Here is a 19,855-nt window from a genome sequence, read left to right on the forward strand (position 1 = left end):
TCCCCAAAAGCCACAACAGCCAGGGCTAAGCCAGGCTGAAGCTAGCAGCCTAGAGCTTCTGAGTAGTCCACGTGGGCGCAAAGGCCCAAGTACTTGGGCCTCCTGCTGCTACTTCCCCAGGTGCACAGCAGGGAGCTAGATCAGAAATGGAGCACCTGGGTCTCAAACCAGCACCCATATAGGATACAGATGGAAGCTTAACCTGCTAAGCCACAATGCCGGAGCTTCTGGCTCCTGCCTTCTGCCTGGCACAGCCCTAGCCATTACAGACATTTGGGGAAATAAAGCAGCGGATAGAACACCTGTCTCTCTGTCTCTGTAACTCCACCTTTCAAATAAATAAATCTTTAAAAAGTAAAATTTTAAAATTAAACAAAAACAACAGTGAGGCCAGTGCTACGGCATAGCATGTAAAGCTGTCACCTATAGCTCCAGTATCCCATTGCTGGGCTGCTCCACTTCCAATCCAGCTTCCTGTTAATGTGCCTAGGAAAGCAGCAGAAGACAATTCAAGTGCTTGGGCCCCTGCCATCCATGTGGGAGGCCCAGAGTTCCTGGCTCCTGGCTCTCTGCAACTCTGCCTTTCAAATGAACAGTTAAATCAAAACAAAACAAAACAAAAACAGTACTTATAGGGATCCAAGCAATTGCCATTCCCTCAACTAGACTAGATGGTCCCTTGCCAGCACTGCCCACATAATGGGTTAAGTCTCTGCTTGCAACGCCTGGTCCCATACTGAAGTGGCTGCTCCACTTCTGATCCAACTCCCTGATACTGCACTTGAGAAGGCACAAGATGGCCCAAGTACTTGGACCCCTCTACCCACGTAAGAGACCCCACAGTTCCTGGCTCCTGGCTTCGGCATGGCCCAACTCTGAACACTGCAGCCACTGGGGGAGTGAACCAATGTACGGAATATACCTTTTTGTCTCTCCCTCTGTGCTAACTCTACCTTTCAGATAAAAATAAAACTTAAAGATTTATTTTTTAAAAAGTAGAAAATAATAAATCACTGATATACTACACATACTAATTAACACCAGAGTAAGGGGCTGGTGCTGTGGTGCAGCAGATAAAATCACTGCCTATAGAACCAGCATACCATATGGGCACCAGTTCAAGTCCCGTCTATTCCACTTCCAATCCAGCATCCATGCTATGTGCCTGGGAAAGCAGCACAAAGTGGAAGATGGCCCAAGTACTTGAGCCCCTGCTACCTCATGGGAGACCTGGATGAAGCTCTTGGTTTCATCCTGGCCATTGCGGCCATTTGGGGAGTGAACTAGGGGATGGGAGATCGATCGATCGATTGATCGATCTCTCTCTCTCTCTCTGCCATTTGGGGAGTGAATTAGGGGATGGAAAATCTCTGTCTCTCTCTCTGCCTCTCCCTCTTTGTAACTCTGCCTTTTAAATAAATAAATAAATCTTCTTAAAAAAAAAAAAAAAAAAAGAGTAGCACAGTGGAAGCATGCTGGGCCCATGACCCAGAGGCCTAAGGATCAAAACCATCCTCAGGTTGTTGTGGTACAGCAGGCTAGCTAAGCCACTGCTTACAGCACTGGCAGCTGATATGAGAGTGCCAGTTTGAGTTCTAGTTGCTCCACTTCCAATGCAGCTTCCTGGTAATGCACCTGGGAAGGCAACAAATGGTGACCAAAGTTTTGGAGCCCTGCCTCCCATGTGGGAGACGTAGATGGAGTTCCTGGCTCCTGGTTTCAGCCTGGCCCAGACACAGCTGTTGTGGCTATTTGAGGAATGAACCAGCAAATAGAAGATTCTCACCCCCTCTCTCCCTCCCCGTCTCTCCCTTTCTTTCTGTCACTCTGCCTTCCAAATAAACAGACCTATTTTTAATTAAATAAAAAAAAAGTTATCGGAAAGTACTCTGAAATTATTAATGAATGACTGAAATGACTGATAAGAATCAAATTATATTACCTTGAGAAAGCTGCATCAAGTGAATATGCAAACTGCCAGGGATAACAGGTTCAGGAAGTTCTTGAAGGAAAAACCTAAGAAGACTAATAGCTGAGGGAACATCTGCTTCCTTAACCAAATCCACCTCTTCTCCACTGTCATATCTCTGCCGAAGCCACTCCACTGTCTCAGCATTTCCATTGACTTGAAAAAGTCCTTGTTGCTCCAGACCTCCTACATTAGTTCAAGGCAAACATTAAATAAGCTACAACTTCAACTATTTGACCATATATATTCATTCTCCAATCAACTTAAAATATTCATTCTTTTGGAAAGCCTTTGTTGGCTCCCCTGATCTGGCTAAAGACCTTCAAATTACACGCCTAGAAGCATACTATCTTTATTCTAAGGGATATTATATTTTATCCCACCCCTTATTAAAAATATTCCTGTCACCCCTACCAAAAAATGTTCTAGGCTGGGCAACCATCACATCTAGTATAAGAATTTAAGTAAAAAACATTAGAACGTTAAAAAGAGCGTCTATATTGTTTTCCCTATGTTTTGAACTTTCCATACTAAAAAGAAAAAATTTAAAAATCCAAGGTCAAAAAGGGTAAGTTGTGTTTATCAAAACAAAAGCTAGCCCTCAAAGTAAGGAAACGTATACCATGTTCCTCAATATAGTCCACAACGTGGCGGACTATGAACGGAACCTCATTGTCTGGATGTCCTCCCTGCTGCAGCTCATCAAGTGGAATTCCAAATATTTTGTTAGCAAGAACGGAGTTGCAGTTACTCAAGGAAGGGGAGGAGCTCTTCCTCATATCTTTTTTGCAGCCAGAAATCAAAGCTGTCTTTTCTGCCAAATGAAAGACAAAAAAAAAAAAAACTATAATGATTAACAGGTGGCAATATGACTAAATACATTAAAGAAAAATGCTTTACACCTGAATGTGCGCTGTTTAATATGTTCCAGTTAATCAGGTCTACAGTTTTATCTAAGCATTCTCTTTCTTATGAATAGTTCTGAATGTTCCCTCTAGTGTTTGCATTTTAACAACAATAGCAAAATTAACTATCCAAAATTTAGGAAGGGACATTAATTTCCCAAAGACAAATTTAAGGGCAAATGTGACTCCAAGGAGACCTTTACTGACCAAGTTTGTAACAACACACCTAAAGATGATAAGAACAATCCATTTCCGGACACTGCTACATAAAAGCTCATCTAACCTCTTAATTCATAAACACCCATACCGGAAAGAATCACTTTTAATAAGATGATTGTCTAAAAATCCCTTTTTACAAATGATGAATTAGTATGAACAAGATTAATCAGTTATTTGTGCACAACAGCTGTATACATTTTTATTTAGAAAAAAAGGAAATTTTTCAGTTTTAAATAATATTTAATAAGCTAGGTCCTTTATCAACACTGCTGCTTCATAATTATTCAAAATAAAATTTTCCAACCAGTCTAATTCAGAAGAATAAGGAATTCTGATCGGCAAATAAGCCATGGGAGAAAACGACATCTCAGATGAATAAGCCTATTATCTAAGCATCTACTATCTAAAGTATAAAAAAAGAAAACTTCTTAAAAGCTGATAATGAGGCCGCCGTGGCTCAATAGCTAATCCTCCACCAGCGGCACCGGCACACTGGGTTCTAGTCCCAGTTGGGGGCGCCGGATTCTGTCCCGGTTGCCCCTCTTCCAGGCCAGCTCTCTGCTGTGGCCCGGGAGTGCAGTGGAAGATGGCCCAAGTGCTTGGGCCCTGCACCCCATGGGAGACCAGGAGAAGCACCTGGCTCCTGCCTTTGGATCAGCGCGATGTGCCGGCCGCGGCGGCCATTGGAGGGTGAACCAACGGCAAAAGAAGACCTTTCTCTCTGTGTCTCTCTCTCTCACTGTCCACTCTGCCTGTCAAAAAAAAAAAAAGCTGATAATGAAAAAAATGACACCAACTGGTCTTTTCTCACCACCCCACAGAGAAACTTCTTTTCCCATTGACAGTGGAAGATAGTAGATGACAAACATAAACCTAGTCAAAATTATAAACTTTACAGAAATAAGGCCCACTGGATCACGTCTATACCGAAGGGATCCAGAGTGTCACTGTATGACTGGAAAACAATCCAGCCAACTTGCAGAAATACTAGAAATTAACATAGGAACAACAAATGCCTTAACTTTACATACTGTTAGACAAGCAACATCCATACTTCAACATATCTGTGCCAGCTAATTACTACAAAACATCAAGTTAATAATCAAATAGCAGCTACAAGAATAAATAATGCTTTTTTAAAGGGGTCAGGTAGCTACAAGGAACAAACTTCAAAATCTGAGGCTAAATGGAGTATGGAATAGCTTCCACTGTGGAAACTTACCTTTGAGCACTTAAACACCTAAGTTTAAAAAATGACTTGTGCACCTGCTACCCTCACTGAGCAAGCATTCTTTTGTCATTTATGGCTGTTTGAGATTATGGCAGAAGATAAGCCTGTAGTTCCTCATTGAAGAAACGCAGAACTCGATCAGTACTTCAGCAGTTAATCTAGAAGAAAAAAGCAATTATTTTAATCTCTCAGAACTTCTTCAACTGTGAGAAAACAACAAAATAATGATTTAGGATGTTACCTATATTGAAAGGCATACTTCCCATCAAAAATCTGTCTGTAACCAAGTCAAAGACAAATTCTTCAAGAGTTTCAAAACATGATGATTAAGCTGGGTAAGAATCCTCCTGCTGACAATAAACAAAGGGACTACAAAGGGCATTCTTTGGCAATTTTCAGGGATTACACCATTCAAGTAATCCGTTCTTCTCAACGGATCCTTCATTTGTACACATTCTATCCCACCCCATTTCTTCATTTCCTCATATACTCAAAACTAAGCATTAAGTATTTTCAGGAGATCAAAGGAGGTATCAAAGGTTTACTTTAAGCTCAGAAATGTACTTATGTACTTTTTTTTAAAGATTTATTTTATTTATTTGAAAGACAGAGTTACAGAGAGAGGTAGACAGAGAGAGAGGTCTTGCAACCGTTGGTTCACTCCCTAGATGGCTGCAAAGACCGGAGCTGAGCCAATCCGAAGCCAGGAGCTTCTTCCAGGCCTCCCACGTGGGTGCAGGGGCCCAAGGAATTGGGCCATCTTCTACTGCTTTCGCAGGCCATAGCAGAGAGCTGGATCGGGAGAGGAGCAGCCAGGACTAGAACCACTGCCCATGTGGGATGCTGGCACTTCAGGCCAGGGCTTTAATCCGCTGAGCCACAGCACCAGCCCCTACTTATGTACTTTTACTTTCATCTTTTCTTTGCAAATAACATACTTGTTTTCTGAGCTTTCTGATTTGCAGAAACAATAGCACATCCTGGGAAGGAGCAGAAAGAGAAGGAGGGCAAAGACTTAGACTCAAATACCAACTCAACCATTTTGCAGATATCCAAGCCTGAAAACTTTACATGTCTCTGAGCCTAGATTTCCTTATATAAAATAAATATGCCTATATAGCTAATTTTCATTGGACTAACATGCACATAATAAGTGGATAGTGAACCAGTTATCTCTCTATTCTGTGCATAAGGCTCAAAGACTAGCAAACAGGCTAGGAAGGGAGGAAAATACTTGTTTGCCAATGTTTTTAATATTTGCTGTCATCCTCTGTGGAGTCTAGCTATCTATTAACAAATCTTTGAATAAGCTCAGTAAGCTACACTGCAATGCTCTGCCCAAGAAGCTTCACTAACACGAAAGAGTGATATCACCCACCGTGTTCCAAAAATCTTATTAGTAACATTCACCTCCAAAAGGAACACTTAAAAACTAAGAAGGAAAACCACATTCCCACAACAAATCTTTTACTACATGATTAATTCCAAAACATCCTGAAATGCCTGCTAGAACATGCAGTTCACCTACATGTCTATTCATCTGAAAAACAACTTCAAAGTTAGAATAAAGATGTTTTATAGGGCAGGTGTTGTAGTGCAGAGGGTTGAGCTACCACCTTCAGTGCCAGGAGCCTGCTATTTTATCTCATGTCCTCTATTGCACCTAACCTCTAACTATACATAACCTGAAAAGCTAATCTTTGTTAAGGTGATGCTGGATAGGAATCTACTGATTCATCAGCAAAAGTTCATCCTCACTACTAGAAAAACAATCCAGTACAAAAATCTTTCAGGTGGCCAGTGCTGGGGCTCACTTGGCTAATCCTCCACCTGAGGCACTGGCACCCCAGGTTCAAGTCCCAACTGGGGTGCCAGATTCTGTCCCGGTTGCTCCTCTTCCAGTCCAGCTCTCTGCTGTGGCCCAGGAAGGCAGTGGAGGATGGCCCAAGTCCTTGGGCCCTGCACCCCATGGCAGACCAGGAGGAAGCACCTGGCTCCTGGCTTCGGATCGGCACAGCTCTGGCCGTAGTGGCCATTTGAGGGTTGAACCAATGGAAAAAGGAAGACCTTTCTCTCTGTCTCTCTCTCTCACTAACTCTGTCAAAAAAAAAAAAAAAATCTTTCAGGTGACGAGTTTCTCTGTATCCTGAAGAACACTGATGATAATGGCCAGATTTGTGCCACAGTGGGTTAAACCACCACTTGCAACACTGGCATCCCATATTAGCACAATTAGCTCCCTGCAACTGTGCCTGGGAAAGCAGCAGAAGATAGTTCAAGTGCTTGGATCCCTGCCACCCGCATGGGAGAGACCCAGACAGAATTCTAGGCTACTGTGGCTTGGCCCAGACCAGTCTTTGTAGCTATTTGGGGAGTGAACTAGTACATGGAAGATCTCTCTCTCTCTCCCCCTCTTTCCCCTGCCCCTGCTTCCCCATAACTCTGGTTTTTCAAAAACAAATAAATATTTTTTAAATTAAAGAGATAACAGCAAGCAGCAGTTAGCAGTAACTGAGAAGTTTAGGTACTTCACAACTTACATATATTGAAAAGGTGTTATTATAACCTTTATTTTAACCGAACACTGCATAAAGGTTCACCAATTAACCCACAACCCACCCAGTTCATAAGGATCAGAGACAGAATTTGAATCCAAAGAATCTGACTCCCAAAGTTCTCATCTTACTTATTTACACCTCTCTATTTAAGTCCTCAAAATTTACAGTACCACAGAATCCTTTATTTTATCTCCAGCTGGCCCTAAAGTTAGGAAGTGACATACTCCTAACATGCTAACAGGAGCTTGAGCCCCCAGCTAATTACTCACTTAGGACCTCTATCTACAGCACACTAAGAGGACTTAGACTGGAGATCAGCCCAACATATAGAATTTATTAAACTGCAGAGTAGTTTTGTTTTGTTTTGTTTTGTTTTTTTAAGATTTATTCATTTGAAAGGCAGAGGAACAGAGAAGCTGAGGCTGAGGCAGGGAGCGGGTGGAGGGGAGACTGTCTTCCAACCACTGGTTCACTCCCTAAAAGGCCATCGGCTAGACCTGGGTGGATCTGAAGCCAGGAGCCTGGAGTTTCTTCCAGGTCTCCCACAAGGGGGGGCCCAAGGATTTGGGCCGGCCATCTTCCACTGCTTTCCCAGGCTATGGCAGTGAGCTGGATCAGAAGTGGAGTAGTTGGGACTCGAACTAGCGTCCATGTGGGATGCCGGCACTGCAGGTGGCAGCTTTGGTGGCTTTATCTACCACACCACAGCACCAGATCACACAGACTGGTTTTTGACATTAATAATTCCACCCCTTTTCAGGTGTTTTTGTTTTTTTGTTTTTTTGTTTTTTTTTTTTGGACGAGCAGAGTTAAACAGTGAGAGAGAGAGAGACAGAGAGACAGAGAGAAAGGTCTTCCTTTTTCCGTTGGTTCACCCCCCAAGTGGCCTCTACGGCCAGCACGCTGTGCTGATCTGAAGCCAGGAGCCAGTTGCTTCCTCTTGGTCTCCCATCCGGAGCAGGGCCCAAGGACCTGGGCCATCCTCCACTGCCTTCCCAGGTTTTAATCATTCAAATACTTCCTTAACATCTGTAGTGAACTGAATAATGACCACCCCCCCGGCCCCGCCCAAAACAAAACAAAAAAAAGAAACCCTCATGTCCCACGACTTGGAAAGAGTCTTCACAAATGTAATGAGTTAAGGATTCCAAGATTAAATGACCCTAGAATGAGGAAGGGCCTGAATCCAACAACCAGTGTTGTTATAAGAAAGAAGACATAGAGAGAGAGACAGAGAGAGAGAGAGAGCGCGCGTGTGCCATGTGAAGATGGCAACACAAAATGGGCTACACTACTAGAAGCCAACAAATGTCAGCAGTCACCAGAAGCTGGAAAAGGCAAAGGATTCTGCCCTAGAATCTTTAGAGGGAGATCTGCAACACCCTGATTTTAACTTCTGGCCTCCAAAACTGTGAGAGAACACTTCCTACAATTTTCGTGTCTTTCAGTTTGAGGTAATTTGTCATGGAAGCTCTAGAAAACTAATGCCACACTTAAGCTAGAATATCAGTTTCCCAAAAAGAGAGGGGCTGGCATTGTGGCACAACAGGTTAGGTTGCCACCTGGGATACCCACATCCCCCTGTGAATGTCAGTTCAAGTACCAGCGACTCTGCTCCCAGTGAAACTTCCTACTGATGTGCAGCCTGGGAGTCAGCAGACATTGCCTCAAGTACTTCTGTCCCTGCCATCCATGTGAGAACTGAATGGAGTTCCAGGCTCCTGGCTGTGGCCTGGCTTAGCTATGGCCACTGCAGTCATTTGGGGAGTGAACCAATGATGAAAGATTGCTCTCTCACTCTGCCTTCCAAGTATATATTTTTTGACAGAAAAAGAAAACAACAGCATGCACCTCAAAGAGTAGTGAAATATAACCTAACAGATAGAAACAATGAAACACAAAGAAATAAGTTATATAAAAGGCTTGACAGAAAATACAATGTGAAGACTTTCAAAACAACCAGAGATTTCCAAAAGCATAGTGTTACTATAAATCAGAACAGAGAAATTATTTTAAATACAAGTGACAGCTGCCTAGCATAGTGGTATTGAAAAATAGGAAATCACATTGAATTTTACATCACAAACTTTGGCATGAGACAAGACATATCAAAGGCAGACTAACAAGACATATCAAAGGCGTAGACTAACCCTTCACCTGAGGGACCAGCATCCCATATGGGTGCTGGTTCTTCTCAGCTGCTCCTCTTCCAACCCAGCTCTCTGCTATGGCTTGGCAGAGCATAGGAAGATGGCCCAGGTGCTTGGGCTCCTGCACCCATGTGGGAGACCCACAAGAAGCTCCTGGCTCCTAGCTTCGGATCAGCCCAGCTCTGGCCATTGCGGCTATTTGTGGAATGAACCAGAGGATGGAAGACCTTTCTCTCTGTCTCTCCTTCTCTCTGTCTATAACTACCTCTTATGTAAATAAATAAATAAATAAATAATCTTTTTTTAAAAACTGATTAAAATAATGGCATTAAATACTAAGTATCGGGTCTGGCGCTGTGGCACAGCGGGTTAACTTCCTGGCCTGAAGCGCAGGCATCCCATATGAACACCGGTTCTAGTCCCGGCTGCTCCTCTTCTGATCCAGTTTTCTGCTATGGTCTGGGAAAGCCCAAGTCCTTGGGCCCCTGCACCAGCGCGAGAGACCTGGAAGAAGTTCCTGGCTCCTGGCTTCGGATCAGTGCAACTCAGGCCATTGCTGCCAACTGGGGAATGAACTATCGGATGGAAGACCTCTCTCTCTCTCTTTCTCTGCCTCTCCTCTCTCTGTGTAACTCTTTCAAATAAATATTTAAAAAATAAATAAATAAATACTAAGTATCAATAAAGCCAGGTGACGGGTACACTCAGAAAAAGCTACCTTCATAAACCAGCAGTCAACCTTAGCTCTGCTAGGGATAGAGGTACTTCTGTACTCCATTCAATTTCATTTCCATTAACCACAAACACAGCTTTCTTAATAATAAACAATCTTTAAATTTTATATACCTAATAAAATTAGTAATGAGGAGCCTTTAAAAAAGGAGAACACTAACATCAATACCAAATAGAATTAACTGAGCTCTTAAGACATGCTAGGAACTATCTTGAGAGCTTTAAATCTACCAAACTCAGGGGCCAGCAAGGTGGCATAGTAGTTTAAACCACTACTTGCAACACCAACATCCCACATCAGAGTGACAATTGTAGGTCCAATAGCTCCACTTCCAATCTAGCTCCCTGCTCAATTGCCTGGGAAACCAGCAGAGGATGGCCCAGTGCTTGGGCCCCTGCCAGCCACATGGGAGTCCTGGATCGAACTCCTGGCCATGGCTGTTGCAGCCACTGGGGAGTGAACCAGCAGATGGCAGAGCTCTCTCTCTGTCTCTCCCACTCTGTCTTTCAAAGAAATAAACATTTAAATAAATATCAAACTAATCTGAAACTTACTACTATCTTGTGGAGGTGATTTCATCATATCCACTTCACTGACAAGAAAACACAAAGAAAGCTTTCTGAGGTGACAGAAATTTTCTGTTATAACTGTGGTAGTCATGGTGGTTACACATTGAACACGTTGGCTAAACTAAGTGAATATTGTTTAAATTGGTGAATGCTTCATACACAAACCATACCTTAATAAAGCTAAAATTATCAATAAAGAAGTAAAGGGATATTATCACTTTAAAATATTAATATCAAACTTTTATAAAAGCATATAACATTTTAAAAATACACCTTTCTACCACCAAATAAAAGGATTTATTTTAACTATATCTCAAGAACGTACTCTGTTTGGTACCACTATGCTATCTAGCACATCCAGAAATTACTAAATTTTCTATGTAGCCTAACTAATACAGAACTAAAGTTTCTCTTAAGACTAAAAATTTTAAATGCCAGTATAGTCTCCCCAAAGCAATTTAACAAAACACTGTGATAGTAAAGTTAGATCTGCAATATGTTAATAAAGGCTTACTGTTTTACAAATAAAGCAATGGTAAGAGCACCCTCTGTCAACATAAATTGTTATTTACCTTCAAATGGAATAGCAAGGAGGAACAAGCTCACTTTTGCCCAAAATGCTTTGACAAAATAGGATGCAATTCACACAAAATGGCTGAAAAGAGTTATCTCATTAATTGTTAAAGCCAAAAAAAGGTAAATAAATCCCTATAGCACTGGTATGCAAAAGAAATAAATGCTAGAAAGGAACTGGGTCTCAATAAAGATAATAAAACTTTAGGAACAGAGATTTAAGTTTGCAGACTATTGCTGCATCTGGCTCTTTACCACTGAAACTAAACTAAAGGAAAATAAATTTATCCCTACGCTACACATTTAGCTTTCCACTAGATAGGGCTCTAAATTACTGAAGCCAAAGAAAATGCACATTTCATTTTAAATGAGCAAGGATAATACTACAAAAGCTGCCAACATGCTAAGCAGTGGTTCCTTCCTGGCCTGAAATTGACAAAAGCATAATGTCAGGCAACTTAACAGAAAGGCTAAACAGAAAACCTCAACAGCATATAAATGAATCTGTCAAATGTTTATAGGTGTTATTTCAACACAAAAGCATCAAATCATTTAAATCTATAAACTTCATACTGACTTTGTCATTTAAGATATGAGGTAAAGCTAAATTCAGAACTGAAAACTATAAAGTTATTAAATTAAAAGGAACTCTGCTCATATTACTCAAAATTGAGAATTTTTCTACTTTAGAAAACAAAACAGGGGTAGACATTTGGCCTAGTAGTTAAGATGCCAATGGGGGTGGGGGGGTCACTGCTGTGTGTAGTGGATAAACCCACCACCTGCAGTACCGGCATCCCATAAGGGTGCTGGTTCAAGTCCAGGCTGCTCCACTTCAGATCTAGCTCTCTGCTGTGGCCTGGGAAAGCAGTAAAAGATGGCCCAAGTCTTTGGGCCCTGCACCCACGTGGGAGACCCAGAAAAAGCACCTGGCTCATAGCTTCAGATCAGCACAGCTTCGGTCACTGCAGACAACTGGTGAGTGAACCAGCAGATGGAAGACCTCTTCCCTCCCTAACCACCCCCCCACCATTAACTCTTTCAAATAAATAAAGAAATCTTTAAAAAAAGATGCCACTTGGGACACTTAGATCCCAAATCCCACATCTGAGTGTCCCGGTTCAAGTCCTGGCTCTGTTCTCAATTCCAGCTTTCTGCTAATGGGCAATCTGAGAGGCAGGTCATGGCTCAAGTAATCGGGATTGAGATCCAAGCTCCCTGTTTCAGCTCTCAGGCTGGGCTGCTTGTAGTCTTCTGGGGAGTGATCCAAAGGATGGGAGCAGATACCTGTCTGTCTCTCTCAAATTAATTTTTTTAAAAAGGAAAGAGTATAAACTATTTCCTGCAACAAGAAAATATTAGTATCCCCATGCATAAGGATTTATTTTATTGATTTATTTTTCTGAAAGGCAGAGTTACAGATAAAAGAGACAGAGAAAGATGTTCCATCCACTGGTTTACTCCCCAAATAACCACAAGGACCAGGGCGGGCCAAGCTGAAGCCAGGAGCCAGGAACAACTTCTGAGTCTCTCATATGGTGGCAGAGGCCTAAGGACTTGGGCCACCTTCTGTTGTTTTTCCAGGCATATTACCAGGGAGCTAGATCAGAAGTGAAGCAGCCAAGACTCAAACCAGTGATCATAAGGGATGTCGGAGCTGCAGGTTACAGCTTCACCCGCTGCAGCACAAAAACACCAGCCCCATCTTTGTGCATTTTAATGTACTACTTAAAAAGCAATATTCTGCGCTGATTCTATAAAATTACAATGAACAATGTAATCAAGCATATTTTGTAGGACTACAGTTGCTAAATCGTGACTCCAGATTAGAGAACACACACATTTCACAGATCACAACCACTCAATGTAAAGCATTTCACGTAGACAACTCATCATTCCTCTTATTCAAAGTATTCAGATAGAAATTGGTTGTCCCTGGAAATAACCAGGTGGCAAATTGCCTGGCTAGTACTGAGAAACTCTCAAAAGGGTTTCATGGCCATGGCCAATTATTTTATAACCTCCAACCATGATTTCAAGGTATTCAAATCAAAACAAAATTAACGAAATCAAGTAACAGGATAAGATCCCCTGTGACAAAGCCCTCTCATCTATGTTCCTAACTATCTCTTTAATACTAAAATCTAATGCACAGTCCCCTGCACAAAACTCAACTGTTTCCCAGTGCCTAGAGCTCTAAACTCCATTTCTGATCAGAAAAAATAAATAAATAAATAAGCACATACCCCCACATAGGTATTTCTAAAGTTATGAACAATTTACTGGTATATTACATAAATGAGAAACATACATAAAAGCTACATTTTAAGACATTACAAAATAAATAGAAACATCAATTTTGATACTACACACACACACACCCCACACATACAGCTCATCCTGCCTATGCAAAACAACAGCACCTCACTTTCCAGTCTAATAACCCATAGTACTGGTTTTTCCAACTTCAACTGTGTATCACAATCATCTAGGGAAGAGGAAGGAGCTATTCAATTCACATATGACAGAGCCACAACTCAAATCTAGCATTCATGAGAGTCTAGCCTGTATATTTAACAAGCTCTTCAGGTGATTATAATTTTTTTCTATTTACTTGAAAGGGAGAGTCAGATCTCTCCCATGCAGTGGTTCATTGTCCAAATGCCCACAACAGCCAGAGCTGTGCCAGGACAAAACCGAGAACCTAGAACTCCATCAGGGTCTCCCATGTGGACAGCAGGGACGCAAGTGCTTGACCTAACACTCCTGCCTTACAGGGTGCACATCAGCAGGAGATGGAATTGTAAGCAGAGCTGTGACTCAAATCTAGGCACTGCACTGTGGAATGGTAAACATCCCAAAGGGAATCTTAATCACTCTACTTGGTGATTAAAAAGCATACAAAGTTTCAGGAACCTCTACAAGATAAGCTCTCAACTCCTTTTTACTGCCTACAAACAGTAAATCTCCTTTCCTGTCACTCTTCTACCTCTCGCTACTCTTCAGCAACACTCAACTATTAAGTCCACAGTCCACACTTTCCAAGACCTTGCACATACCGTTTCTGTGCTTGGAGCCCTAAACACCATGACCAAGGATGACCAACTCCATCTTGTTCAAGAAACTTCGACTGCTCTTCAGGTTTCAACTCCACCTTCTATCATCAATCCTCATGACTTTCTGGGGTAGACATTTCTCCTTCTCTTGTGCTATTATGTACCTCTTACCTTTTTAATCAATTAACCACAGAATTTAAAAGCATGTCTGTGTCTCATATGAGAAACAAAAACAAAAGATTTATTTTACACATTCACTTGGAAACCAGACACAGGGTGGTGTTGGCATCTGGCCTACTGTGTTAGGATTCCTGCATCAGAGTGCTCAGGTTCAAGTCCTGGCTCCACATTCAAGCTTCCTGCTAATGAATACCCTGGGAGGCAGCAGGCGATGGCTCACATAGAAGGATCCCTGCCACTGCGATCACAAGGGAGACCTGGATTGAGTTCTTGGTTTCTGGCTTCAGACCAGCCTAGCCCCAGTCACTGCTGGCATTTGGGGAGTGAACCAGCAGATGCAATGCCTTTCAAATTAAAAAAAAAAAACAAACAAACAGGAAAGGAGTGGCAGAGTAATGCTTAATTGTACTGCTTAAGGTGTAAGGCAAAGGGACACTACAAATGCTTAGCTTCTGAATAAAGAAGCTTGCAGTGTGATACAGCAAGTTGGCTCCCAAGAGGTTCCCTTCTCCACCCTGCATTCCAATGTCCCCAGTCCACTTTTTTTTTTTTTTTTTAATCATGATTTCCTATTAAGTAAAAGTAACTAGGGGCCAGCGCTGTGGCCTAAAAGGTTAAGCTGCTACTTGCAATGCCAGCATACCATATGGGTATCAGTTAGAGTCTGGGGTATTCCACTTTTGATCCGGCTCCCGACTAATGCACCTGGGAAAGCAGCAGCAGCAGATGGCCCAAGTGTTTGGGTCCCTGCTACCCCCATGGGACACCTGGAAGAAGCTCTTGGCTCCTAGCTTCAGCCTGGCCCAGCACTGGCCTTTGCAGCCATTTGGGGCGTGAACCAGAAAATGGAAGAGCTAAGCCAGGCCACAGCCAGGAGCCTGGAACTCCATTCAGTTCTCACATGGATGGCAGGGACAGAAGTACTTGAGGCAATGTCTGCTGACTCCCAGGCTGCACATCAGTAGGAAGTTTCACTGGGAGCAGAGTCGCTGGTACTTGAACTGACATTCACAGGGGGATGTGGGTATCCCAGGTGGCAACCTAACCTGTTGTGCCACAATGCCAGCCCCTCTCTTTTTGGGAAACTGATATTCTAGCTTAAGTGTGGCATTAGTTTTCTAGAGCTTCCATGACAAATTACCTCAAACTGAAAGACATGAGAAGTGTCTTTATTTGAAAGGTGGAGACACAGAAGGAAAGAGAGGAGCTCATGGCTTTAGCCTGGTTTACCCCTGGCTGTTTTGGCCATGTGGGAAGCAAATGAGCTGACCAAAGATCTCTCTTCAATGCCTTTCAAGTAAATAAATCTTTAAAAAAAAAAAAAGTTATTGAAATATATGAAGCCATGAAGAGGGTAATTCATAAAGCACTTAATCATTTTGCAGTTGCTGTTCAAAGATGATTACTCAAACACTAGAATACTCCTTCTCAATTGAAAAATAAGATTAATACTTTCAAAGTTATCCTACAACCAACCATAATATGTCTGCTTTTCCTATTTAAAAACTTCCTATTTTTGCTAATTTGACCTCCTTTACCTTTCTAAATTTTTAATCCAGTAATACTGGTACATGTTCCAAATTAGGACATCAAAGTACCTCCTTGTTCCTCCTCCCCCACCCTACTGGGGAAAAACATATATATATATGTATATATATATAATATATGGCACATATTCCATAAATCACTAAGTGGCTTTCCATTTTCTTATTTTCAACTACACAGAACAGCAGCTTGACACACAAAGGCTAAATACACAAGTATTTTTAAGAACAGGTAAATGGGCCGGCGCCGTGGCTCAATAGGCTAATCCTCCGCCTACAGTGCCACAGTCCCAGTCGGGGCACCGGATTCTGTCCCGGTTGCCCCTCTTCCAGGCCAGCTCTCTGCTGTGGCCTAGGAGTGCAGTGGAGGATGGCCCAAGTGCTTGGGCCCTGCACCTGCATGGGAGACCAGGAGAAGCACTTGGCTCCTGCCATCGGATCAGCGCAGTGCGCTGGCCACAGCGGCCATTGGAGGGTGAACAAACGGCAAAGGAAGACCTTTCTCTCTGTCTCTCTCTCTCATTGTCCACTCTGTCAAAAAAAAAAAAAAAAAAAAAAAAAAAACAGGTAAATGGAAGTAAACTGTTTTCCATTCTTCTATTCCTTAAAAACCAAATAATGGAAACTTGACAGATCTCAGAAAACTTCAAAACCAAAGTAAGAGATAAGAATCTTACACATCATACACTCAAGGGAATATATACCAGAAGCTAGCTAATAACATACCATAAAAGCTGCTAGATTTGCCTCTCCAGTAAAATCTAGTAAATGCATTAAATTATCTTGTCAGCCCACCACATCTTCCTGAACCTAAGTCATGCTGGACCTGAAACCCTCCTTTTCATCACCTCTCACTCAGGTAACATCTTCAGAGGGGCTTTCTCCAGCCCACTCAATCTAATCGTCTCACTAATTCCTCACAGGGAATATCACCCCTTGACTCCAGTTTTATTAAATATTCATTTCTATGTTTAATGTCTTCTCTTTTTTTTTTTTTTTTTAAGATTTATCTATTTATTTGAAAGGCAGAGTTAAAATGAGAGGCAAGGAGAGGGAGAGAGATCTTCCATCTGCTGGTTCACTCCCTAAATGACGCAATAGCTGGAGCTGGGCCAAACCAAAGCCAGGAGCCAGAAACTTCTTCTGGGTCTCCCACGTGGATACAGGGCCCACGTACTTGAGCCATCTTCCATTGCTTGCCCAGGCACATTAGCAGGAAACTGGATCACAAGTGGAGCAGCTGAGACTCAAACCAACACACATACGGGATGTTGGCCCACTACACTATAGCGCTGGCTCCTCATTGTCTGTTTCTACCAACAGAGCACCAGCTCCCTGAAATCCACTGCTTATTTGTTTTTTTTTTAAGTCTTTTGAAAGTATAATTTAAATGGCATAAAATCCACTAATTTCCAGTGTAAAATTCACCATTTTCAAATATGTAAATATTTGTACTAAGTTTACAGCATTATGCAACCATCCCCCATAACTGCTTTTTACTCTTCCATGTAGCTCTAGCACTTAGGAGCTAAATAAATATCTGATTAATGAATAAATACATCTGCTAATGAGTTATATAATCCCATTACTATGAATTTATATTAGTGTACCAAGTGCAATTAACTGCTACACTAAAACAGCCCTTGTTACATTAAATTCCAAATATGCTTTATTATTTCCATTTCTAATCTAAGTCAGATATTCACATATACCCTCTTTTTTTTTTTTTTTTTTGAAGATTTATTTATTTATTTAAAAGATTACACAGAGAGAGAAAGAGAGGCAGAGAGAGAAGTCTTCCATCCAATGGTTCACTCCCCAGTTGGCCACATGGCCAGAGTTGCGCCAATCCGAAGCTAGGAGCCAGGAGCTTCTTGTGGGTCTCCCACGCGGGCGCAGGGGCCCCAGGACTTGGGCCATCTTCCACTGTTTTCCCAGGCCATAGCAGAGAGCTGGATTGGAAGTGGAGCAGCAGGGTCTCGAAACGGCACCCATATAGAATGCCAGCACTTCAGGCCAGGGCATTAACCTGTTGCACCACAGTGCCAGCCCCACATATAACCTCTCTTAAGGTAGCTCTCACTCCTCTCACATTTGCAGAACACTGAGTGCAGTCAAGTTCATAAAGTACATACCATACTTCCTTTCTTTCTATCAGGTACTCCTCACCCCTATACTCTCCACACCCTACCACAACCTATAAACAAAGTAAAGCATTAGTTCATGTATTGGGAACATCTTTATAACACTGATATGATGGAAATAAGTTTTTGGTACTGATATGTACCTAGCTGAAAACTAAATACAGATCTACTAAATAGCTGAAAATTTTCAGAGAAAATCAGCCCTTCAGAGCTGGCATTGTGGTATAGCAGATAAAGCTGTTGCTTGAGATCCTGGCACCCAATATGGGTACCAGTTCAAGTCCTGACTGTTCCACCACTTCCAATCCAGCTCCCTGCTAATGGCCTGCCTGGGAAAGCAGCAGAGGATGGAACAAGTGCTTAGGCCCCCCTACCCATGTGGAAGATACCAAAGAAGCTCCCAGCTCCTGGTTTTGGCCTGACCTAGTCCCTGCCATTGTGGCCACCTATGTGAGAGCCAGCAAATGAAAGATCTCTCTCTCTGTAACTCTTTCAAATAAATAAATAAATCTTTTTTTAAAAAAAAATCAGTCCTTCTTTAAAACATCTCATCCATCTTTAAAAGAAATTTTCGGGGCAGTGCTGTGGCACAGCTCTCTGCCTGCCCTGGGAAAGCTGTAGAAGATAGCCCAGGTGCTTAGGCTCCTGCACCTGCATGGGAGACCCAGAAGAAGCTCCTGGCTTCGGATCAGCAGATGGAAGGCCTTTCTCTCTGTCTCCCCCTCTGTCTGTAACTCTACCTCTGAAATAAATATTTTTTAAAATTTCTTTTCTATAAAAAGTTTGCTTTTCATTCCTTTTCAGAAATGTTGGTTTTGGGGCCCATGCTGTGGCACAGAAGGAAAAGCTGGCACCTACAGTGACAGCATCCCATATGAAAGCTGCTTAGAGTCCTGTCTGCTCTACTTCTGACCCACCTCCCTGCTAATGCACCTGGGAAAGCAGCATAAGAAACCTGCACCCATGTGAGACCCAAACGAAGCTCCTGGCTCCCTGGCCCAGCCCAAGCAGTAGCGGCCATTTGCAGAGTGAACCAGTGGATGGAAGATTCTCTCTCTCTCCACCTCTGCATGTCCTTCTCTGTAACTTTTAAGTAAATAATTAATCTTTAAAAAAAAAAAGTTACATTTTCAGATAAACTGTTTAACCCATTTAAAAAATAACCGTAGGAGCCGGCGCTGTGGCATAACAGGTTAAGGCCCCAGCCTGCAGTGCCGACATCCCACATAGGCGCCAGTTCAAGTCCTGGCTGCTCCTCTTCCGATCCAGCTCTGCTATGGCTTGGAAAAACATCAGAAGATGGCCCAACTCCCTGGGCCCCTGCACCCACGTGGGAGACCTAGAAGAAGCGCAGCCCTGGCTGTTGCAGTCATTTGGGGAGTTAACCAGTGGAATAGAAGACCACTCTCCATCTCTGGCATTCTACCTCTCTCTGTAACTCTGTCCCTCTCTAACTCTTTCAAATAAATAAAATAAATATTAAAAAAAAAAAAAACTTTAAAAGGAATAGGTATACCTACAACTCAACAACAAATAAACTCATTCAAAAATGGGGAGAGGTGTGGTGTTGTGGTGCAGATTACGCTGCATCTGGAGCACTCCCATTCCATGTGGGAATACCTGAGATGGGGTCCCATTTCTGCTTCTAATCCAGTTTCCTGTTAATACACACCTTGGGAGGCAGCAGAGTGAAGTACTTGGGTCCCTGCCACCCATGTGGGAGACCCAGATAAGGAAAGAGTTCCAAGCTCCTGGCTTCAGCCTGGCCCAGCCACAGCTATTGCAGGCACTTGGGGGGGGAGGGGTAAACCAGTGGACCCAAGCTGTCTTTTTGCCTTTCAAATAAATAAACAAATGGGCAAAGGCTGGAACAGATACTTCTCTAAAAAAGATATACAAATGGTCAATAAGCACATGAAAAGATGCCTGTCACCAGTCTTTAAGGGGAATGCAAATCAAAAACATTAGGTATCACTTCACATCCATTAGGATGGCTAAGGTCAAACCAATCAACACAGAGTAAC

General features: G+C 42.5%; 1 protein-coding gene across 26 annotated transcripts in view; it reads right to left on the reverse strand.

Moving 5' to 3' along the window:
* The window catches only part of FAM13B (family with sequence similarity 13 member B), a 99,922-nt gene that overhangs the window by 68,060 nt on the left and 12,007 nt on the right, over positions 1-19,855 (reverse strand). For 15 of the 26 annotated variants that reach the window (XM_070076127.1, XM_051844249.2, XM_051844248.2 and 12 more), the window contains exons 2-4: positions 4,316-4,482; positions 2,592-2,783; positions 1,943-2,155 (exon numbers count right to left, since the gene is read on the reverse strand). In XM_070076127.1, coding sequence (XP_069932228.1) covers positions 1,943-2,155; positions 2,592-2,748 — 370 coding nt within the window. In that variant the 5' untranslated portion in view covers positions 2,749-2,783; positions 4,316-4,482. The remainder of the gene's footprint in view (positions 1-1,942; positions 2,156-2,591; positions 2,784-4,315; positions 4,483-19,855) is intronic. The other 11 variants (XM_070076131.1, XM_017341079.3, XM_070076134.1 and 8 more) reach the window with 2 other exon arrangements.

The sequence above is a fragment of the Oryctolagus cuniculus genome, chromosome 6 (genome assembly GCF_964237555.1).
Source record: "Oryctolagus cuniculus chromosome 6, mOryCun1.1, whole genome shotgun sequence".
In the NCBI taxonomy this organism is placed as follows: Eukaryota; Metazoa; Chordata; class Mammalia; order Lagomorpha; family Leporidae; genus Oryctolagus; species Oryctolagus cuniculus.